Below are 24,908 nucleotides of genomic sequence, written 5' to 3' on the forward strand. Positions count from 1 at the left end.
ATTACCGTGATGCTACTTTGGTCAAAATCCCCCCCAAAAAAAAACAAGAGAGGACCATCTAAAATTTATTGATAGGGTCAATTTGCACTAACCAAGGGGATGGCAAGGCCTGGCCTCTTGCACAGGATCTACACAAACGATCAAAGCCACTTCAAAAAAATAAAATAAAGAGACTTCTCAATAAAGCCTAAAATAAAACTAAACAAAATAAAATTTACCTATTTATATAGACATCCAAAAAATATGCCTAAAAAATACTTATCTCTCATTATGCAAGGCGCAGAAATAAAGCCTGGGCAAGACCTTGCACTCATCTTCAAAACCCGCATCCACCAGGTGCCACTGCATGCACGCAAGTGCCATCATGATAGGCTAGGCACCGATTTTTATTTTTTATTTTTTTTTCTTTTTCTTTTGTGCCCGTATAGATGTACAGACCCCTTTTCAAATCTATAAATTGTAGGTGGTGTCCGAATCATAGCACTAGGATTCGGATATCCTTAATAGCATTGAAAACCCTACCGCTACGGATGCCGCCTCCATTGTACCTCCCAGCCATGGAAACTGAGAATAGGGCCTGAACTTTTGCAGGCCATAAGGAGCAGCTACCTCGGAAACAGATGACACAAGCGCCCAAAAAATAAAAATAAAAAATAAAATAAAAAACACTGGTGGCAGCCAAATCATTTCCCGAACTGAAACTTGGCTAGAAGTAGAATTCGAGGGCAAGATGGGTTTTCCTTTCTCCTGTTTTTGCGAAAGGACAGCCCTAATTGTAATTTGCTCTGTACAGCTCCGGACCAGCAGCGGCAACACCTGCTGGCTATACCATGCCTTGCGTGTGGATGAGATGTTATAGTAAGTGACACCTTTATGAAGTAGACAGCATTGTATGTTACAGTTTCCATGCAAAATTAGTTGTGAACATTTCATGATAAACAAGCTTGTAATGCATCATTCAGACAGGATTCGTTTTCTTTTCCCTTTCCTGATTTTCACAATTACATGATGACTTCAACTCAAAACAAACACACACACACACTCTCTCTCTCTCTCTCTCTCTCTCTCTCTCTCTCTCTCTCTCTCCTTTGCTGCAAGTTAGGCAGACATTCCAAAATGATCTATCTCGGAAAAGAAGTGAGAGAATTACATGTATATATATGTATATCTTCTTCTCATGATATTGAACCAATTAGGGATTTCAAACTCAAAATCAAAATATTTAGACCCTCTAATGTCATCAATCATGTTCATTTCCATGCCAATCCGGTCTTCCTAGGGTGATCTCCAAGCTAGGATTTCTATGGTCCATATGGAACGCATGCGAACCGTTGGATTGAGTAGAATAACTTTCCTGTAATAATAACAAGTTAAACGCTTCAATCATCTCATTCTAAAACCATTTTATTAGGGGTTTTGCTACAATACACCCAAAAGCATTGCTTTTTCTTGGTTTAATTGGATTTGAGCCGTTGGATCTGGAGACATGTTTCAATGATCTAAACCGTCAGTATGATGTGTCTTACCATTAATGGGGGAACCCAAGAAATATTCAAAGTTATGTGTCAATAAATGGTACCCAAAATAATGATTAAATGAAATGGCCCATAAAACTAGTAATATATTAAAAGGGTCGAAATATTCCAAATTGATATTCCCCATTCATGATGAGGCCCATCACATAGACGGTTTGATCATTAAAATATCACCCAAGATCCTGCTAGAGTCACTTAAGGCCTGTTTGGATTGCCATTAACCATAGAAAAGAAATGTAAAAGAGTAATCAGTCAATTACAAATGTAAAGAGAGGGTGGTAAAGGAATCAGGAATCATTATAAATTTTACATTGTATTTCCTTTGAAATTTCCAATCCAAGCATAAAATCAATATGCCCGCCTGATGGCGTTGTATATCTTTATATCTTTATATCTTTATATATATATATATATATATATATATATATATATATATATATATATATATATATATATATATATATATATATATATATATATAAACTTTGGTTTCCAAAAAAAAAGAGAGCATAAAATCAATATATCATTGATATTAATGATTGGTATTGATGTGATATTTCAATAATTTACAAGTGCAATCATTATAATTATACTATTTATATACAAACATGTGAAAAGTCAGTTAAAATATCTTAATCTACAGGAGTTCAGATTTTCTACAAACATCTTTTTAATGTTCTACAGCCACTGGTCTGTGGTTAATCAGTACATGCTTCATGCACGTGTATGTGTAGCGTGCGTGTAATGCATTGAATGTACCCAGACATATTGAGATGGCCATATGCATGCTTTCATTGGTATACTAACGCAAATGTGCGCTACAATGTCGACCTATTATTGTGGTTATGTGTTAGGAGTACTATATATATGTTGGATATGAGGTCATGTTGAGTGATCCAGGTCGTTCATCTGATAAGATATAGTGGCTATATTGAAAGTCTTCATGGTTGGAAGATCCTGAACGTTAAAAAAATGGCCCACGAACATGATCCCAAATCCTCAATACAATACATCCATGTACTGTTAGCAAACATCTGCTTATGCATGGCTGGTTGCACGCTAGATAGAGGGGTTATAACCCTACACGTGTGTATACACGCCTCCCCCATCTGGTCATAAATACTATCCCCATAGCTGCAGGGTTTATCTGAGCCGTACAACCGTTCGGCACACCATGTATTTGTAGGGATGCGATGGGCCAGGGCTTGGGCCCATAAACTTGGCCCGAGGGTCAGGCTCAGTTTGAAATGTAGGCCTGGTGTCTGGGTGGGCTGAGCCAGGGTTACTGATGAATAGCCCGTCCGCTGTATTTGGAATGTTGACCATTGGAACTTTGTGTAGGTTAATATTTCCGTACGATGTGGCCCACCTCATGAGTGGATTGGCTTGATATTCTGGCGTGGCATCTACACATGTTGCCAGTAGCGAGGTGGCTATTGTACACTGCTCTGTGGGCCCCACCATGATATATGTTCTTTATCCACGCCATCCATCCATTTTTCCATATCATTTTAGGGCATAAGACCAAAAATGAGAAAGATAAAAAGTATCAAGTAGACCACACCACAAGTAAACAGTGGTGATTGGACACCCATCATTAAAAACTTCCTAGGCCCACTGTAATGTTTACTTTCCATCCAATCTGTTGATTATTCCAGATAGAGCTGGATGAATTGAAAAAGTAATATTTCCATCCAAAACTTTTGTGGCCCCCAGGAATTTTTTAATGGTGAACGTTCAGTCACCACTGTTTCCTTGTGGTGTGGTGAACATGAAATTTGAATCTGGCTCATTTTTGGGGTCATATCCTTAAATGATCTGAAAAAAATAGATGGACGGCGTTGATAAAGCACAAATATCATGATGGGCCCACGGACCACCGTCCAGTAGCTACTGGCTACTGACAGCGTCAGTTGGCAATCCGCGTCCGCATGATAATCCCGCATGTGCCAATTTCTGACGGCCATGTTTATACGTGTGGAGGTTTGCCAGCCCCCCACGTAGTGATCAGCATGCAACTCCACAAGCACGTAGACGTGCCAACCTGGCACTAAATAGGACACCCATACGTGTATCAGTTGGATCCAACCATTGACGATCTGTTCGAAAATCCAGGCTGTTCAACACTCAGAAAGGCCACACATGCACCAAAGAAAGGGATAGCCCACCAAATCTTGACCGTCCATCGTTATCATACATGTGTGGCCCACCCAACAATTTAAAATCCTAACTCTTCATTTTGGTGCATGGAGTTTAGTAGGTCAGAAGTACCTCAAACGGTAGTCCGGATCTTTGTAGAGGGGAGAAGCTTGATGGTCTCAGCCCTTCCAAGTCACTTGAGTTAGTCTGTAGCCATGCTCCTCTACTACTGAAAAATTTCACATAGAAATATAATGAAAGAGCATGCAAAAGAGTCAGATTACTAAACTATCATGATGCCTTTGTGCAAGATCAAACCATCCATCTATGGAACAGGTGGACAGATGAAGATGGTCGGCCCCATTTATCTGTTTCTAAACTGTGGTGCACCTGATGAGTTGGTCTGTCTAATCTTTGAGTCAGGGAATATGGCTTGTGGGGCTTCCCTCATGGATGGATAGGATGTTCTACACGTGGCAGACATGGGCATATGTGGTGGGCTGTATGGGGACTGGATGCCCATTTTTAATATGCGGTAGGCATTATACACGTACCAAAAGAAATGAGGTTAAAATCCATTTGGCTGTGAATATGAAAAATATATAGACATTGATGAATGATCTTAACCTTCTAGAAATTTGAGGTTTTAGGGTCTTTTTTTTTTCTCCTATTCTTTTAAATTGAACATTACTGCATGGATTTAAATTCAAGAAGAGGGTAGCCAAACATGCCATCCAAGACAAGTGATGCAACCCATGCATTGCAAATCAAGAATGTTAATCATATGGGTCCACCCATGAATGTCCTGCATTAAAATTGGCTTCGCATGCTCATCTGATAAGGCACACATGTACGTAAAAATAGCTTTCATGGAAAACCAACATACTCATATACCCAGCCAAACACAACATGAAAGAGCATCAATATAGAATTCATGGAAAACCAACATACTCATACACCCAACCAAACACAATATGAAAGAGCATCAACATTTAGTAAAACATGTAGAAGTATGATGTATACTTCCAGAAAGGCAAGCAGATCAATGGAGTTATAAGAGGACATCCAAGAACAATAAGGATGAATGGACTCTAATAAAATAAAATAAGAACCCAAAATCTAGATAAAAGACAAAAAATACTATTTAAGTTTTGAACCACAAGGAAGAAGTTTAAAGGGTCAAAATAAATAAAAATTGCAATTTAGGCAGTTGTAATTGTCCATCTCATTGTAGACAAAAACCTTTGTGAGATAACCACGAAATCATGTAAATATTTAGAAAACAGACATTTGAGTGGAAAGTTTGGCCCTTTTGAAGTTTTGTCATGGCAAAGTTACATCCTGCATTCTCTCATTCTGAAATCTTCTAAGAAGATAAGGGTATCCAACAATGAAGAAAAATGGAGGCTGCATTGGACCCACCTCTCTGGTCAGATGTGTCTAATGCATGCCAGAGGTGGAAAATCTTCGAAATCATTATTATTTATTGTGTAGAAACGAAAATCATGCTTTTTGTACAAGAAGAAAGGCAAAGAAGTTGGTAAATGTATACATTCTTTTCATTGCAAAGATGAGGGAGGTGGTAAACGTAGACATTCTCTTATATAGAACATGTGGCAAATTGAAATAAATGCCTGTGCAAAATCTGAGCTTTCCACTTGGTGGGCTGCACTGTTTCAGGTCTTCTGGCCTAAGAATCAGATTATTTCACACATAGCTTATAAAACAAATGGATAGCTAGAATATTGTTTGAATTATATACTATTTTTGTTGTTGTGAAAAAAATACTCGCACACGAATAATGTAGGACTAGCTAAATCACAAAAAGAAAATTACCAATACAACAAGTCAAAGTACCAACTCAAATAACATACATTTATATGCATTAACGTATAGCTTTTTTCTTCACTGAAATAAGAGAAAACAGAAATAAAAAACTTATTTCTGACTGCTCTTCTTCTCTATAAGAACTCCTTCATAAGGAATATACCAGAAAATGATTAAATCTAGTACTTCTCTATATTGTATTAGATACCCGACATAGAAATTGTGAAATGCAAAAATCACATGACTAAGATGGTCCTTGCAAACCCTTCCTCTTAAACTATTGTCCCGATTTCCTCTTAAGGAGCCATCCACATTCAATTTTAGCCAATCCTACTCTGGTCTACACCACTTAATGATCTCAAACCTTTCCTCATTCCTAATATTGCTGCTCTTTAAGCCCAGGGATTGCAGAATGACAATCTCAGACACATGCCCACTTACCTTAGCCATTTGCATATCATAGAGATAATAGCTCGAGCTGACAAGATCTTAATATCAAATCTGCAGGCGTTGCACCCCAACCATACCTCTCAAACAATAAAACACAAGGTTATCCCCTAGAGTTGCTGAAATCTGGACAATGAACTGGCCCCGCTGGTCTACTGCCTGATTCTCTGAGCTATAGACTTATCCAATTGGACATGCATATAAAAAAGACGGGCGAAATGGTTCCAGACCTTAACTTCCAGGTACTCGTGGTCCCGGTAAGTAGCAAGCTGAATCCTCTCATGCTCTCTCCTCTTGCCCCTAATTTTTTTGATTCTTGAGATTCATGCATTCTGGGTCTTTCCTTTTGAGTTTCATAGGGGTTCAGATTCGTTGTGTAAGGGTTCATATGATAGGTGGGGGCTCTTCTTTTTGTGGTGCCTGCCCGAAATATTTCTAAAAGTCATCTTGAGTAACAAAGATTCAGGAGGTGAGCTCCCACCTTTCTATTCAAAAATTTTAAAAAAAAAGACCTAAACATTATTCCCAATCAAATGGAAAGCTCAGATCTCGCAAATTAATGTGTACAAAACACAAACTTTCAACCAAAAGAAATAAATCATGTCATAGTAAGGTAATATGACACAGTAACATGAATGTCGATTGGTCTATTCTATCAAAATAGAACATACTTTAACGTGTAGATGTATGAAGTAGCATTACTTACAAGGGTTTTTTCTAAATTTTCTACTTAATGAGGTTTGAGTGGTCTTATTTGGAAAATTTCTAAGTAGTTAGTCCTTCTGAGTAGGTTTACTATCTCGCCCATGCCCCTCTCCACAAGTAGCCAGATACGCAACCTGGGATGCCTACAGGACGTCAGAGGTTTTGGCATGGTGGGATCCACCGTCTAGATCATCTGACATATCTAAGGCTGTTTGACTATAACATAAGCCAAACATGTATGAAAATAATGGACGGCCTAAAAATGCCCGTGAGTTCTTTAAGCTGGTAGTAGTTATTTCCGTACATGTGTGGCCTACCTGATTGTTGAACAGCCTGAATTTTTTCGTCAGATGATGGGTCCACCTGACATGCAGCTCGGATGTCATAGACCTGTGCCATTTGTCTGCCTGTAAGGGTGCTGTTTGGCTACCAGACGTCCTTGTCCTATTACCTGTTGATACAAACGCAGAAAGAACGTGACGAAGGAAGAACTATAAGCTGACACGTGGAGGGTGAGCCTGTGATTGCAAACTGTCCTCTAATAACGGAGGATCTTGGTCATGCAAATTGTGGCCCTTTAAATAGATGGTAGAAATGCAATGCTGGCACAATCAACCTTTGAATATATATATATATATATATATATATATATAGAGAGAGAGAGAGAGAGAGAGAGAGAGAGAGAGAGAGAGAGAGAGAGATCTTCCAGATCTGGACGCACGATCTAGACCGTCTGTTTCTCATAATCGTCATTATCTTCATCATCACACGTGTATGATCGTTGTAGTCCGTTTTTCCACGTGTACGTGTAGATTTCCACTACACAGTAGTATATACCAACCGTATATTTCCCTTACAAGTTAAAAAAGAAGCGAACCATTTGTACAGCAATGTTGTAAAAATCTTAAGAGAGAGGGTTCTAACGCTATACGTACTACCCAAGATGGTGGTCAAGCATTCGATATCCGTGCATGTGGGATATGTCTAAGAGATCTGAACCTTTCATCTGTTGGTCTCTGACGAGGATATGCTAACCACTGATTGGTGGAAAGCATAAAAGATAGACTATTAGATAAAAATCCAACTAACTGTACACGTTTAATGAGAATTCAATTGGGGGTTTGGACCAGTTGTCACCCTCTATTTTAGAACTGTTGATTTTATCTGTGACTAGGTTTATGGCAGTTGCATGGGCAGTGAGGAGGGGATAGAGAGAGACAAAGATAGAAAGAGAGAATATAAGATTGGCGAACAAATTTGCTCGCATGGGTAGTAGTAGTTAGATCCACCATGTCTTCCGTTTCATGTTGGAGCTACCCACTCTCTTCAGGGGTCTTAAAATAGGTTTAAGGCTATTTGCGTGAGATGTAGAGAGCGCCTTTTGTCGCTTCCTCTTTCTTTGCGAGCCTACTCCTTTTTTGCCTGCAGGCCCATCCATACGGTGTACAACACTTCTTTGCATATATGAAAAGATGGTACAATTTGATAACAAAAAAATAAAAATAAAAAAAACGAAAAAAATAAAATAAAATGATAGAAGCTACGTGTAGGGGTGCTACACAAGGAGACAGACTGAGCAAGAGAAGTAAAGGTGGACTGCCCCTCTCATTGTTTCCCTTGCTATTGTTCATTTGAGTTGATGATTCACTTTATTTCTTTTTCTCATTGTTTCCATGGCTCATTTGAGTTGATGATATGCTTAATTTAGTAACATGAGTCAAAACAAAAGATTTAAAGGTATGTGGGGTGGATATTATATAGTACTCATGGTGGATATAAAGCTAAATGTTGGGCTTTTGACTGTGCTAGCCTTGTGCTATTGTCAAAAGCCTAAAAAATCCGATCTCCTAAATATATTTCTTAGTTTATTTATTTTTATTTTTTTAATTATTATTATTTATTATTTTTTTATTTTTTAAATTTCATTAACATGAATTATTATTTTTTTTTTTTCGAAAATGCTTTCCATATATGAACTAAATAGAGGAAATATAGCCTGACGCTCCAAGGCGCTCCAAAGAAAAGCAAACCTGGCCGAACCTAGACAAGGAGACACCCCCGTGGAGCGGCCCGGGCCCGAGAAGACAAAAGAAAAACTACCCTATAGACATTCAGGCTTCTTCAGGAAAAAAAAGGACCTGAAAGAAGCCTATCATAAGACGGAGAACAGAAAACGGATAATAAAGTAACACTGATCTAACTACTGAGAGGACCAAGCCGAACTGCCCTTAGGCCCAGCTTGTCAAGGAGAAGGCTACCTCTAACATGCCTCGGGAGGAGCGATGAGCGACGAAAGAGTGAAGAAACCTGGGACTACTGCCCATACAAGCCATACCATCTGCAGGACCATTACCTTCTTGATAAATATGATAGAAAAGAATTTGACCAAAAGATCTCCATCTTAGAATTTTATCTATCCAATAGACTCATTTCCAGGAGGGGCACGCGGTACTGTTCAGGAAGTCAACCACCAGTTTAGAGTCGGACTCTACCATAATCTAGGAGAAGCCTAAACTAAAACAATGGGCAATCCTGTCATGGACCGCACGGAGTTCCATATATGTGTTGGAAGCTAGCCCATAGCCAGCTGAAAAAGCAAAGATAAACTCTCCATTATCGCCCTTGCAAATGCCTCCACCCACAGCCAGCCCTGGGTTATCCCTTGCCGAGCCATCAGTGTTGAGCTTGGTCCAACCCCTACGAGGTTTCTCCCACCTGACGACTGTAGGGAGAGAGCGAGGGCGGGGAGAACAAATATCCCCAGAAAAGAGCGAGAAAAACTGGAAGGAGGCGGGTATAATAGGTCAGGGGCATGCTTAACAAGCGAAGAAATCTCACACCTCACCTTGAACACAATCTCAGTTACCTTCATAGGCTTGCTATCATATTTAGCCGAGTTCCTAGACTTCCAGATCTCCCACAAAATCAAAGAGGGGGAAATCCTAAGAAGCGGGGAAAGATGCCGATGCAGTCCTTTTGGGTTCCACCATAGTCGAGGGTGTCTAGGATAGACAAATTGGCAACAAAAGGAATGCTGAAAGCCTGCTAAAATTTTTTCCATACGTCTGAAGCTGTCTCACTGCTGAAGAAAAGATGATGTAAGGATTCATATTTATGGCCACCGAATGCAATGCCATCGCAGCAGACGCACTTAGAGGCCAATGATACACCTCACCCTTGAACGTCTACATCAGTTGGAATTGCCCTATGCAAGATTCTCCAGACGAACAAAGAGACTTTGGGAGGCATTTTCTCGTGCCAGACCCATCTCGACCAGGCCCTGCGCAGGAGGGCTGCCCTGCTGAGCTGCCACACTGACTTAACCGAAAACACACCTGATGCAATGAAAGGCCAGATACAGCAATTGCTCTATCTGACAGGCAGAAGCCTCCCTGAAAGATAAAGTCTATAACATGCTGAGGGAGAAAGGAGAAGAGAGACGAAGGCGGGAGAGGCCCGTTCCGCCCAAGCACCTGGTTAACTGGGGTGGCAAGCAAAGATGTAGGGATATGAGACGTGGAATGATTGATAAGTGGGCCCATACCTGACCAATTGTCTGTCCAGAAGCTATAGGATCCACTACCAATTTGCCAATGCACATTACAATCCAGAATAGGCAACAACGCATGAATCTGCTTCTAAAGGGGACAGGCGAACAATGACGGGTTGACAGAACCAGCCGCAGACTGAAGTAACTTGTATTTCGCCTCAATGAAAATTTTTCACAGGCTATTACCTTCCTTATACTTGGCAGCCCACCCCAACTTCAACCAGAGAGCCTTCTTAAATATATTTCTTAGTTGGCATTGTTATCACGTTTTGAAGAGTTAGTGGACAAAAATGCCCCTACTTTAGAACTTGATGTCCATATGGAAATTATTTTTCTTATTTCTTTGTTGTTTTTCTGGGACTTCTTCTTACTTTTTAAACATGTCTTCGAAGGACCCATCATCACCCATTTCGACTCCATTTTTCAGCTTTCATTCACTGCCATCAACTTCTTTGGTGTACGGGCATTGCTAACAACTTCTAAGGCCTTAGCAGTTGATCTATCACCATTTTTCAGCCTTGGCAACAGAAAATCATATCATTGGGGCTTCCCTTGCCTGAGTAGAAGATATTGACATGTTAAGTTTGTTGATGCCTTCTGATCATGAGGCTGAGAAGATGGTAGTAACATGCTTGGAGGGTGATGATATCAATAGCAAGGAAATTGTTGCGGAATATCCTCCGTTAATAATGAGTGAGTGATTGTTGCGTGGAGAGATGGAGGTAGATGCTCCCAAGGGAGGAATGGACAATGTAGTTGGTTTAGGAGTATCATCAGCTCCCTCAGGCACAATTATAGAACTAGTAGCAATTCAGAAGTAATCAGCCACACCGATGATGATCCTAGTGTAGGACCAACTGTGGTTGCTTAATCAAAAGTTGTCTTGAAGCCTAATTTAAATAGAGCAGTTAAGGGACAATAACGTCGTCTCCCACCTTCAGTGGAAAAATTAATTAATTGAGTGGAATGGTATATTGAGAAAGCCGAAGTGTTAGAATGTGAAATCTTATAGTGTTACAAATGGATAGAGCCCTTGTGTAGAATGCTCAGGGAGCGAGCAATGCCCTTATTACCAATTCCATTAGGAGGTTGATTCAGTAGTTTGACCTAGGGATTGTTATTCTTCTGGAACCTATGGTTAGATGATAAAAGAGTTCACAAAGGTCTTAAGCTTGGCTTTCACTCATTGTTTTCCAATGCTACTCAAGGTGGTAAGATTTAGATGTTCACAAAGTCTTCTCTAGTGGTGGAGGTATTTGTGACAGTTGATTAACACCTCTCCTTTTCAGTGGGTGACATAAAGATGTACGTGATGAGGTTGATCACTGTCTTCCTCAGGGATAACTACTCCGAATCCACGGAGCTTCTCTGGACTCCTCCCAGAGATTCCTCGAATCCACGAGGAAAAATAGAAACAAATTCTAATGAATTAATTGATCATAAAAATGAATTTATAATCCTTTAAATAGTGATATCAAACCTAGGAAGAAGTTTCGAAATCAAACTCTCTAAAAACGTGACTTATTATAAATAGTAAGTTTATTATTTATATACGGTCATGATTTCTATTGGACTTCATAGTTTTCGGCCAAACAAGTAAGTGTCCAATTTAGCCTACCCATGTTATTCTCTTAATTTTTCTAAGCCCTTTTCATGTTGGGCACGACTCCTAAAGCTCAAAGGATTAAGAGTTATGATCGAACTAAAACTTAATATAAATAATAAAAATGAAATTAAAATCAACTTTACGACATTAAAATTGACTTTCAACTATAAATCCAATGGACACTCGTAAATTCAGCGTGGGCAACCCGACATAATGGGTTGGTTGGCTAAGGTAGCTTATCATAAATTCTGCGTGGGCAACCTGACACAGTGGGTTGATTGGCTAAGGTAGCTTATCCAATCTCATAAATTTGGCGTAGGCAACCCGACATAGTGGGTTTGTTGGATAAATGATGTAGAGTGGGTTGTGGACACTTTCATGTCCAAGTCGGACCAAAGAAGGCCCGATCAGAGGCAGAAGCCATCAAGACTGTCAAAACCTTAAAACAGGCATATCTCGCAAACTGGAATGAGTTACTCGACGTGCTATGTCTGATTTTAGGGTAGAATGAGCTACTTTAGCTAACAACTTGTCATAGCCAGGTTGCCCACACTAAATTTGCGAGATTCCATCATATCGACGATCGAATTCCATGTTTAGTTTCGTTTTTACTAAATATAGTAAGTTTTAGTTTGATTATAACTCTTCATCCGTTGGGCTTTAGAAGTTGTATCCAACATGAAAAGTGCTTAGAATAATTAGGAGAATAACATGGTTAAGCCACATAGGACACTTACTACAAAAAGTAAATTTACTATTTATAGTAAGTTACGAATTTTTAGGAGTTTTAGTTATAGTTTGCTTTTGATTTTTCTCTCATTGCTTGGTACCCCTATTTAAAGGGTTATGAACTCATTTATTTCTTTGATCAATCAAAATTTGAATTTATTAGAATTTATTTATATTTTCTTGCTTTCTTTCCTTGTAGATTCGAGAAGTCTCTGTGAGGAGTCTAGAGAAGCTCTATGGATTCGAAGTAGTTATCCTTGAGTAAGATGGTGATCGACCTCATTACGTTCATCCCTACATCAATTAGTATCAGAGCGAGGATACCCCTCAGGCTAATGACAAACAATAACGGTATGAGCCAAAATCCTGTGGACGGTGATCCAGGGATTCATTATCTTTCGGAAAGAATTGAAGTTTTCTACCGAGAGAGTCAGTTGACCATGCAAGAACTGTAGGCAACCCTCAACTGTATTACAGATGCGCTAATTTTATCCTAAGCTTGAAGCGATATTCAACTGCCCATGGTCATTATACGACACAACCTCGATTTTTGCAAACCACCATCAGATGATGGTAAATCGTAGGCCACCACTTCGATCATGAGAAAGCCGTTATACATGCCAAAGGTAGAAATAAATTTACTACGAGATAATATCTTTTGAACGAGGTGCACTGTAAGTCAAAAAGTCTGTAATGTAATCATCGATGTTAGGAGCAGTGAGAATCTCGTGTCGAAAATAATGGTGAAAAAGCTGTGACTGAAAATAGAAAAACATCCATCTCCGTACGTGATTGGATGGATTAAGGAGGTGAACAAAACAGAGGTAACCGAACAATTTATTGTCTCATTTTCAATTGGTAAAAATTATAAGGATCAAGTATTTTGTGACGTAGTCGATATGGAAGTTTGTCATATATTACTTAGTCAACCATGACAAAATAATATTGATGCTATTGTTACACATAGAGGTCAGGATAACGTATTTATATTTAGTAAAGATGGTAGAAAGATTGACCTTCTCTCTATAGGAAGGGAGAACCAACTTAAGACTTCTAAAGTGAAGGGACAATCTCTCACAATTGAACAGACTTTTATTAAACAATCTGAGGAAACAAGAGATATATATCCATTAGTTGAAAAGAAAAAATATATAGAGCCTGTGAATATTGTAGAGGATTTGGAACCAGTGTTGAAGGAGTTTAAAGCGATTGTGCTTGATGAACTCTCTAATAAATTGCCTCCCATATGAGATATACAAAATTACATTGATTTTGTCACATGGATAAGTCTACCTAATTACCCACATTATCAAAAGGAAAGTGAGATCTTGAAGACAGAAGTGAAGGAACTGATTCATACTAGGGGAGAGCATGAATACATGTATTGTGTTAACTCAAGAGTCTAATGTCAAGTATAAAAAAATGGCTAATAAACATCGGTATCAAAAGTTATCTCAGAATCATGAACCAAGTCCCTTAAATAACTTGAGGACAAGTTTTTTTTTCCAAGCAGAGGGGTCTGATGTAGAACGTGTCACAAATATATTCCTAGCATGGTTGGACCAAAAGGTGGACCATAAATTAATCATAAATTTTGATCCAGGTATCGTTAGGGCGCACCAGACCGAGTATCATGAACCGAAGTAGCACGAGAACTCGAGGACGAGTTTGTTTGAAGTGGAGATGACTGATGTAGAGCAAGATGCGGACACTTTCATGTCCAAGATGGACCAGAGAAGACCCGATCAAAGGCAGAAGCCATTAAGATCTTCAGAATCTTAAAACATGCATTATCTCGCAAATCGGAATTAGTTACTCGACGTACCATGTATGATTTTAGGGTAGAACGAGCTACTTTAGCCAACAACTTTGCATAGCCAGGTTTCCCACACCAAATTTGCGAGATTCCATCATATCGACGGCCGAATTCCATGTTTAGTTCCATTTTTTACTATAAATAGTAAGTTTTAGTTTGATTATAGCTCTTCATCCGTTGGGCTTTAGAAGTTATGTCTAACATGAAAAGCGCTTAGAATAATTAGGAGAATAACGTGGTTAAGACACATAGGACACTTACTATAAAAAGTAAATTATGAATTTCTAGGAGTTTTAGTTATAGTTTGCTTTTGATTTCTCTATTATTGCTTGGTATCCCTATTTAAAGGGTTGTGAACTCATTTATTTCATTGATCAATCAAATTTTGAATTTATTAGAGTTTATTATTTTTTTCTTGCTTTCTTTCCTCGTGGATTCGAGAAGTCTCTATGAGGAGTCTAGAGAAGCTCCGTCGTTTCGGAGTAGTTATCCTTGAGTAAGACCATGATCAACCTCATCACGTTCATCTTTGCGTCAATAAAGTAGCTTATCATACCCTAAAATCATATATAGTATGTCAAATAACTCATTTCAATTTGCGAGATACGCCTGCTTCAGGGTTTTGATGGTCCTCGCCTCTAATTGGGCCTTCTCTGGTCCATCTTGGCCATGAAAGTGTCCACGACGCGCTCTACATCAGTGGGGTTGCAATGATGTTCCATTAAGGCCTCCGTTTCGGCCAAGTATGACAAGTGCTCGAAGGTTTTGTGTGGAGAGCTTTGACAAGATATGACGAACTTAGCCAACTTCATTTGTAACCTATGGGTTTTTTGTGGGGACTTCAATGCAGTTTGAGTTCTGTGGAAAGACTTGGGAGTAACACACCGGATTCCACCAATTTCAGGAGTTTGCACATGCCGTTAACTCGGCGGGGCTGATGGCTTCTGAGGAGCGTTCTTCATTGAATGCTGGGAGATGAATGGCAAGACATCAGGAGAGTCCGATCTCTCTTCCATGGAGATGGTATCCCTGGGTCCTTCACATCATCCCTCATATGTGTTATTCCTATATTTTATACACAGGATAAGTTCTCAGATTCTAGGTCGATCAGTTTCTGACGTTGGTCGAGCGTGTGTGAGTGAAAAACAAAACTCGTTTCCCTAATAGACTCATGTTGATATAGTAGGCCGTCAGTGGGTAAATATTACAAAGCTTTACCCATCTTAGCTGCTACATTAGTAATGAGGTAATGTACGGCCAAGGAAATGGTTGAGTGGAACATTGAGTAATTGTCAGCCCACACACGGGCAAAATAAATAAATAGTTTGGATGATCATCTCGTTGATGCATTTCTTATCGTGGAAAATCCGTAGATAGGATACACCAGATGGACGGTCTAGATCTACTACCAGGCCGTCGACGTGTAAGGTATCATGCTCGAGGCAAATTCAGCTAGTGTGAAACCACATAATAATGCGAGCGTGTTTTTGCAGTTCCATGTCATTCTGTCCACGTGGCATAATGGACAAAATGAACCGTTGATTAGATACTTCAAGTAGCAAGCGAGCCGTGATCCAACAATCACAACGTTTGGACGGCGTATAAATGAATACGTGGAGATCAAAAATCAGCATCGGCTCTAATTCAGTGACACAAAAAAGTTCATTTATAAAACAAAAATAATCCATTCAAAGCAGTTTTTGGTCATTGGACATTCACCGGCGGATACTACAGGATGCCCCAGCTTGGATCACTATATACGCATGCCACGTGTATGGCTCACAATCTGGGGTTACGAAAATGCAGTGCCTCCAGAGGCATTGGATCCTTTCCCCTCAGATGATACCACGTACGGAAAGCTAATTGATATCTGCTCCCACTCGTCGATAAACAAACCCTTTTATACTTTTGGTATTAAGATAGTACAACTTTGTAGTATTGTATTATTAAAGTAGAAAAAGTAGAAATGAAGGTTGTATCTATCAAATGGGTAGGTGTAAGAGTGCAAGTGTAATTTCTATACTATTACTAAACCAGAAAAAAACCTGAAATACCTGGATAACCTAACCCAGGATATAGAAATTAATGAGAAATTGCATAGGCATAATATAAGTAATTCAAATTATACAGTCCATGTTGGACGTGGTTTGTATATTTAAGTAACTTACCACCTATTTAGTTTAGAGATTACAACAGTAATGTAATTTAATGTGCAGTCAAAAAGTAATAATAATAATTATTACCTTAGTAGGAAGCAAAGGAAAATAATTACTGTTCTTAATATTCTTTTGGCAATTCCACTTTCAGCATTTATAGTACTTTTCGTTGGATGTAATTTTGTCAATATGTGTTATATTCATACTGCCTATCTATAATAGGATATTATTTTAGGATGTCCGCAAAAATGAGGAAGATCCAACGCTTTTGTGGATCTTAGGCAGCTTTCAATGATAGGTGTACAATCCCAACTGCCAAATGTGGTGTGGTACATTACCACTCTGGATCTACTTCATTTTTTGTCTCATTCCATAGATGATCATGCAAGGGGAATAGACTGTGTAGATATAACACATACTGTGGGGTGATTATGAAGGATTATAGTGATTTGAGGGTTGGCAATATTCAATCAAAATTAAGAAGTAATAATATGAGCTTTACATTGCATTATTACGGTAGTTCATGAATAAAACAGGCCTTTAATAGTTATAATTTAATACGGTGAACTCTATGAGACTCATTGTGATGTATGTATCTTATCCTTGCTGTTCATTTGTTTTACTATCTTATTTTAGGACATGGGCTTAAAATTGAAGCATATCTAAAGCTCAAGTAAACTACACCAAATGAAACGTTGTGAATTGAATGCCTACATTTGAAAACTTTTTGAAGACCAAGGAAGTTTTGGATCAAGCAGATATTTGTATTCCCATCATCCATCGGCCCTAGGAAGGTTTTAACTGTGGATGTCATTATCTCATTCTTTTGTGTGTTGTGGTCCGCTTGGGCTTTTCATACGCTTCAATTTTGGGCTCATGCTCTAAAATGGCGTGGATAAGACATATACATCGTGGTGGCCCCCATAGAATTGGGTATTGAGTTACTCAATACAGTCCCCTTCGTCCACACTATGGTTTTCGGACTATGTTGGACTGTTTTTCAGGTAAGATGTATAATGAATAAAGAAAAAGCCACGTTTATTTGATTATCCAGCAACAGGATTGGTGGACAGCTATTGGACGCTAAATAGCCAATAGTTCTATTTTAACAAATAAATGTCCAAGATTTAAAGGTTAGGATTGCTCGACCAATCTGATTTTGGGACTATTACTTTGTAACAATAGTTCCCAATTTAATCTTTGTTACTTCGATGGCACATGTACCGTTTATAAGTTACTGCGTATCAACTGTGATAGGCAGCCAGGGTATCATATAATGCGCCCTAAAAAAACAAAGAGCAGCACCTAAAGTCAAAGGTGGACTTTTGGATCTTACCGAGGACCTAATATCAAGAAGAGAGAGAGAGAGAGAGAGAGAGAGCATCTAATATCCGTACACTCCGTGCACCCACGGAAGATCGGGACTCTTCATTTCTTAGGTCTTACTGTGGAGTCATACCTTGAAAATCGCATCGGTCAGTAACCCGCCAATAGAATGCTAGGATCATATGAGTGTTGTACTTTCGCATGCTGCCAATCCAAGATCGGGACCGTTAATCTCTCAAGTCTTACTAGGGCATACCTCGAAAAATGCACTGGTGAGTAACCCACCAATAGAAGGCTAGGATTATTTGAATGGTGTGATCGTCGGCATCTAGCCAATCCAGAGCAGGATAAAATAGATGAACGGTCTGGATCTGATTTGTATCTTCCACTTGCATGGAAACTGTGCATGGTAAGATATCGTAGGTTAGCATTGGATGCTTTCTATATTATAGGTTAGCATGGGTTGCCCTTTTCTGCACTAGGGTTTTAGTTTTTGAATGTAGCTTTTCTTTTAGCCCTTAACCTAATTAGCTCATCTCCATTAAAAGTGTGAAAGACAAACAGAAAAGCAAAAGCTGCCATAGAATCCCTTTTATTCTTCAGAAATGGGAGGACGTGGGGGTAAGCTATCCATGCAAAAAATAATAAAATATAATAAATAATAAAAAATAAAAACAGAAAAGGGAAGAGAAATCATACTTCTCCATTGTAACCAGCACGTTAGATATATACACGTACACACATACATAGATTAATCCTGAGCGTCCAAAATAACTACGCCTATTGCAGAGAAATTGTACTGAGAAGATAATACTAACCACCTGATTTTTAATTCCCTTGCATTTTAAGAAGAGTTATTGTTGTACTTTTAATCATTCATTTGATAGCCATTAATTGAATGGTTAGGATTGCCTGATCAGCTTAATCTTAGAGGAAATTAAAGCTCCCTACAAAGTGCAGCCGCAAAATTTTCTAACGTCGTACATCAGTGCCATGTGAAAGGAGGACGAGTCACCACTATTTTATAAATGGTGCCAAAGTAACATAGTTGTCTAGCCCTACGAACATATTTATATATTCGGTTTAACTCCTATGGTATTTCACCACCGTTGAGATGACTCTTCAACCATCCACATGTCGTTGTTGTACCGCGATCCGGACTACCTAACCCAATTGTATATTGGATGGCACAAACCGAAGTGAGACATGACAGCAACCATCAGATTTTTACCTTGGAATTCGCACCACCCACTATTTTACTTATTACCATCCATTAGATAATCATCAATTGGACAGTTAGAATTAACCAATGAATGTGATTTCAGATATATGCTCCATCAATAACGTGTCCCACAATTTGGATGGTCTGGATATCCAGTGCATAAGTGACACGTGTGGAGGATGAGTGACCACCATTTTCAAATGGTGACCCAATACATAATTACAGGTAATTAATATTTACACGCCCTCTTTATTACCTACCCTAATGCAGTAACATTTCAGGGTATTTTTTTTTTTTTTTTTTTTCTTTTCAAAATTTACTAATTTACTAACGTTGCAGGTCTGGACATTCAAAAAAGAAAAAGAAAGAAGGGCGTATTTTAAAATTGGGGGTGTACATAATCTTCCCATGTATGTGTGTCAATACAGAGAGAGATGCTCTCATCCAACCCGTTGAAGTATAAGTTACCATTATCCTCCACCCAGTGGATAAATTTGAAATGTCCTATGCTTGCAAAATCCAATCCGTCGAATAGGTTAGCTCCACCATATAACAATTTGTACAAAAACAGCTCCATCCACTCATTATGTGGTCCACACTTGTATTTTATTATTTATCAACGGTTACAAATTTGTTTCTATAGTGTGACCACCTGATTTTTGCACAAGGTGATTCTAATGGTTGATCGAATAAGGCGTGGTTGGATGTGAGAAATTCTCATATGTGTATGTGGAGAGAGAGAGAGAGAGAGAGAGAGAGAGAGAGAGAGAGAGAGAGAGAGGAAATTACCTTGATGAGTTACTCCATAGAGTGGTAGAAGAAGGGTAATCTATGTCATGTTGCCCTGGCCCATCTGACCCTCTTTCGTGTATAAATCGTCGAAGGTGGAGATCGCTTGCCACAGCCACTTGCTGGAAATCTTCTTTACCTGAACCGTCAGATTGGCCTTCAGAAAAAAAGGACAATTGTTAGTATAGTGACAATGTAACCATGTGGGGGTAATTACGGGCCATCATAATCTGAGCCATGGAATTGGTGGACCACCTCTTGGAGGAGCCATAATCTTAAGATACACCATCTGTAAGTTCATAAATACATCAGCCAGTTTTTGATGGTCAAGAAAAGTTCAGAGCATTGGTCCAGAATTATCTGTTGATCAATGATTAGAAACAATCAAACACTTCAATTTTTGTTTTTAAAAATCGGTTCATCAATGTAGTGTCTTATTATTTATTTATTTATTTTGAGGAAACACTTCAATAAATCATTGCAACGCAAGATATGTAACTAATTCTCTAACCATATGAAGCAAGAAAAAGAAAATTAAAAGAAAAGAAAAAAGAGTCACTGAGACATCAAAAGTATAAAATCCAAAAACATACCAAAATCAACCACAACATCAAAACCTAAATAGTTCCTACCAACATGCTCTTCAAGTTCTACCAACCCATTCCCACAGATTCTGGACACTCAGACCTGGCCAAAGAGACAGCTTCAATTTATCAGCCTTCTCTGAATCAAACACGCAAAGCGTGTCAAGTTATTTGGAACACAGGACCTTAAATTTCATGACATCTTTGCTCTTCTTGATCTTAATTGATTGAGCATCATTCCTTCTCACAGTGAGAGGGAAATCCTTGATGTTGTGGATCTGCTTGGGCATTTGTTTCTCAAGGATCAGGAAGAGCTCTTCTCTGCAATTCCTCCAATCCGTTTTCTAGTATGAATGTAGGATCCCTAAGATGTGTGTCCATGTGTGGCACGTGCTTGCAGGATCTGAGCCATTTATTTGATGGGTTCCATTTTATATGCCTAGTCCAATTATCAGGCTGGTCCAGTAATCAGGTGGTCAACAAGTGCATGAAAATAATGTACAAAGGAATTGATCAACGGTCCGTGATCAATATACAAGTTTGGCCCGATAGATGATGGGAAGGGCCTTACTTTCAGGTCTCTGGATATTTTGGTGGGACTAAATCGATGAACAGCCTGTATCTTGCACACGACATCATTGGTATGTATGGGGAGGATATGTGATTGGAATGCTAAGGAAAGTTGCAGGGCGGAAGATTGTAAGATTGTATCGACTCTTTTTTTCTTCTTTCCAGAGAGAGAGAGAGAGAGAGAGAGAGAGGCTTAGGGCATAGTAGAGATGATTGTAGTGATAAAGAGAGGAAAATCCTCCAGAAGATTGTATTTGAGCTTTAGAGAGAGAGAGAGAGAGAGAGAGAGAGAGAGGATTGTAGTGAGAAAGGAAATTCCAAATTCCCATTTGGGAAGTGAAGATTCCGAAATAAATGGGGTAAAAAGAGAATAGAAAAGATGAAGGCTAAGCAATACGAATTACCTGTAGAAACTGCAGGCTTGTCAGTTGTCTTCTCAGTTCTATACATCTGCAAAGGAAAAGTAAAACAAAGCCTTAAGTAGAGAGAGAAAGAAGAGAGAGGAGACAAAAAAAAAATAAAATAAAATAGAAAAGAAGGAGAGGAAGGTGGGAGGATACTGCCATAAAGACCGCGTTTCCCTATAAAAAAAGCACTCAAAATCAAATGAGTATTCTCTCTCTTTTTGAGGTTTCCTTTTTTTTTTCATTAACCACGAGGTTGATGTTTGGTGAGGGCAGTAATGGCATTGTATTATTGTGAAATGATGGCTACTTTTCTGTATCATTCCACCCTCTCTCTTCATCTCTCTCTCTCTCAGAGTAGAAGCTGTCTCGTCTGAGAAAACAAGACTCCTCCATTCATTCATTGATACATCGGCTAATGTGCCAGACACCGAAAGGAATAGATGGTGTTTTGATTAGGGGAGAGAGAGAAATTTTTTTTTTTTTTCATTTTTATGCATACCTGCAAATGGCTCTTAACGTGTGCTAGTGTGAGATCTTTGACATCCATGAGCTCCAAAACTGATTTTGGAGTAGCCCCTAAAAATCCATAACATATATAAATAAAATCTAAAAAAGAATAAGAGGAAATCCAAAGGAAATGAATCTGATGATACTATATAAACGAAAGAAGAAGAAGAAGAAGAAGAAGAAGAAGAAGAGAGAGAGAGAGAGAGAGAGAGAGAGAGAGAGAGAGTTGAAATCCCTTACTTTCATGGCCTCCAAGGAGCTCTACGGCATGAACGAACCGCGCATGGAGGGTGGTAGTCCACCTCATCCTTGGTGCCCTAATGCTTCTTTTACTAGGGAGCTTGGGCATGAATCTTGACCTAATCATGCCGTAAGAACCATCAGACACTCCGACACTATACTGTGACTGGTGCTGCAAGTGGTGGGATTTCATGAAATCTGACGAAATCCCATTATACCTACTCGCAGCTGCCATAAGATAAGCAGCTGATGGAGAAGATGAGGCAGGGCCCGAGTTCAGTGCCGCCACAGGATCCAAACCCCTCCCCAGAAGAACGGGTGAAGCCACTGAAGCAGAACAACAAGAAGATAGGGATGATGTCGACGATGAACAAAAAGAAGATGACCATGGTTGATAAGCCATTTGATAGAAACCCATCCTCGGATCTCTCTCTCTGGAATGATCTGAACCGATGAAGGGGAATGTATGGTTTTGATAGAGAGGGATCCCCTTTACTGCCCTCAGCGTATTAGGGGCTTCTAAGATCGAGAGGCCATGATTCATTTCTGGCTGTTCTTGTCGTATTTCATCTTCTTCAACTCCTCTCTCAAAGTTCCTCCTCCACGGACTCTCAGCCTCCGTTGCATTAGTTGGGTAGGCGAGGGAGAGATTAGTGTAAGCAAGTGAGTCAGGTCGGATTGTCCCGTCGCTGTTGGATTTGAGAACTTCATGGTTAGGCCAAAGATCAAAGCCGATCTCTTGGTCGCTGTTTCCACTACATAGAGACGACCGGGCACTGTTCGGGGGGCTAATGTGTAGGGATAGATCAGGAGCTGAGACCGAGGATGACTCCATGAAAACACCTTGAAGGGGCATTTTTTCAAGGTATCCCAATAGACGAGCCGTGGATCTGATTTTCTTCAATAGGGTATAAAGGAAACGGAAAGAACTTTAAATTCCGAGAGACTTTATTCCTTTAGAAGAGAGAGAGAGAGAGAGAGAGAGAGAGAGAGAGAGAGAGAGAGAGAGAGAGAGAGAGAGAGAGAGAGAGAGAGGAGGAGGAGGAGGAGGAGGAGGAGAAGAATGCATTAGAAGGAGGGGAATTTGGGTTTCTTCCTTCTGGAGAGTATATCTTGGAAAATGACACTTGGAATAAGGAAGAGCTCTCTCTCTCCCTCTAATAATAGTCAATCAACAGACACGCAAAGCAGCACCAGAAACGGAGACTTGGACTCGTTTCTCCTCCGGTTCTTTATCCCATAGACTCCTAATTTAAATAAATAAATAAATAAAAGAAAAATAATAAAAGAAAAGAAAAGAAAAAAGAGGGCCGTATCTGAGAGTGAAGGCCTTTTCCCCCACCCGTTTCGCTTGTGGGTTGTTCAGCTGTCTCCCTTTCTAACCTAAAAAAAAGAAATGGAGTAAAAATGCAAAAGTGGAATTCAGTACCCCTCTCTTTGTGGCTCCTTTATTCGGGACTTGTAGCATAAATTTACTTCAGACTTCTGATTTTACCAAACATGACTTGGAACATTTACTGTGTGGTTTTTAATGAAATGACTAAAATGCCCTTCAGTCTATATATATATATATATATATATATATATATATATATATATATATATATTCTTCCGAGAATTGTAAGGACCATGTTGTGAGTATATGATATCCAACCCGACCAATGGTTGGACTATGCTATGGAAATCAGGAATCCAAAAATCAGGCCGGTCCATCCTTCCGGTGGGCTGCATGTGGGTTCAGAGGTTTTCGGGTGGTGTACATTATTTTCTATGGTGTGGCACATCAGTCAAGTAGATCCGATTCGTTCTTATCTATAGATAAACACAAGAGGGAACTTATAACCTTGCTGATGGAGAGGGATCCGAACCCCCGGTATTTCTATCAATACTTCTGTTGTCCCATACAAGAAAGACCCACATACTTCCCTGGTAAAATTACTGCACGAATCAGGCTGGCTGTTCATTCGCATCAATCAAGGTGAATGCTCAGCGTTCTTTGGCATATTCCAGCGGAGAAAACCAAGAAAATGAATGATCAAGAATGTCATATATCTTAGGATCTAGATCAATTCCCGATAAACAAGTCCAAATTACCTCAATAAAAATGGATGAAATTGGACCTAAAAAAACCACCTGATGATTGAATCAGCATAATTTTTGGTTTTTTTTTTTATTCATGATGGTGGGTTATTGATGCAAGGATAAACGTGATAACATCAATCACCATCTTCCTCAAGAATAATTACTTCAAATTCACAAAGTTTTGCTGGACTCCTCTCATAGACTTCTCAAATTCATGAAGAAAATAGCAAGAAAATAGAAATAATATTCTAGAATATCCATAAGTTGATTGGTGATTCAATAAACGAGTTTACACCCCTTTAAATAGGGATACTAAGCCATGGAAGAAGTTTTAGAATTAAACTACAACTAAAACTCCCAAAAATCGTGACTTACTATATATAGTAAACTTACTATTTATAGATGGTCGTGATGCCTACTAGCGCGCATGGTTTTCGGTCAAAAATAGTATGTGTCCTATTTGGTTTTACCATGCTGTTCTCCTAATTATTTTAAGCACTTTTCATGTTTGGTGCAACTCCTAAAGCCGAACAGATGAAGAGTTATAACCTAACTAAAACTTACTATAAATAGTAAAAACATAAATAAAACAATAATTCAACCGTCGATCAGATGGTATTTCGTAAATTTGGTGTACATAACCCAGCATAGTGGGGTTGGGTGGCTAAAGT

The 24,908-nt window shown here is 39.1% G+C and overlaps 1 protein-coding gene and 1 pseudogene across 2 annotated transcripts; both read right to left on the reverse strand.

Annotated features, from left to right (window-relative positions):
- Window positions 1-901: 901 nt before the first annotated feature.
- Window positions 902-23,538, reverse strand: LOC131227591 (transcription repressor KAN1-like). Of its 2 annotated transcripts, none has more exons than XM_058223399.1 (6): window positions 22,156-23,538; window positions 21,908-21,984; window positions 21,406-21,451; window positions 19,848-20,004; window positions 3,807-3,900; window positions 902-1,354 (listed from the first exon to the last, which is right to left on the reverse strand). In XM_058223399.1, exons 1-6 carry the CDS (start codon window positions 23,009-23,011, stop codon window positions 1,241-1,243), a joined length of 1,344 nt encoding a protein of 447 aa, XP_058079382.1. In that variant the 5' UTR covers window positions 23,012-23,538; the 3' UTR covers window positions 902-1,240. The 2 variants fall into 2 exon arrangements, with proteins under 2 accessions (XP_058079382.1, XP_058079381.1); XM_058223398.1 differs by having other exon boundaries at window positions 3,807-3,903; window positions 22,156-23,171.
- LOC131227592 (large ribosomal subunit protein eL38z/eL38y-like) lies at window positions 20,417-21,202 on the reverse strand (annotated as a pseudogene).
- Window positions 23,539-24,908: the final 1,370 nt, after the last annotated feature.

Source organism: Magnolia sinica, chromosome 15 (genome assembly GCF_029962835.1).
Source record: "Magnolia sinica isolate HGM2019 chromosome 15, MsV1, whole genome shotgun sequence".
Classification (NCBI taxonomy): Eukaryota; Viridiplantae; Streptophyta; class Magnoliopsida; order Magnoliales; family Magnoliaceae; genus Magnolia; species Magnolia sinica.

What these genes read in the sequence shown, in the direction of transcription:
- LOC131227591 (XM_058223398.1), bottom strand. Translation starts at nt 23,011, where the DNA reads ATGCCCCTTCAAGGTGTTTTCATGGAGTCATCCTCGGTCTCAGCTCCT. An exon ending in GCTCCTTGGAGGCCATGAAA is followed by an intron (nt 21,985 to 22,155) that starts GTAAGGGATTTC and finishes ATGGATTTTTAG; the next exon opens with GGGCTACTCCAAAATCAGTT. An exon ending in CTATGGAGTAACTCATCAAG is followed by an intron (nt 3,904 to 19,847) that starts GTAATTTCCTCT and finishes GAAATTTTTCAG; the next exon opens with TAGTAGAGGAGCATGGCTAC.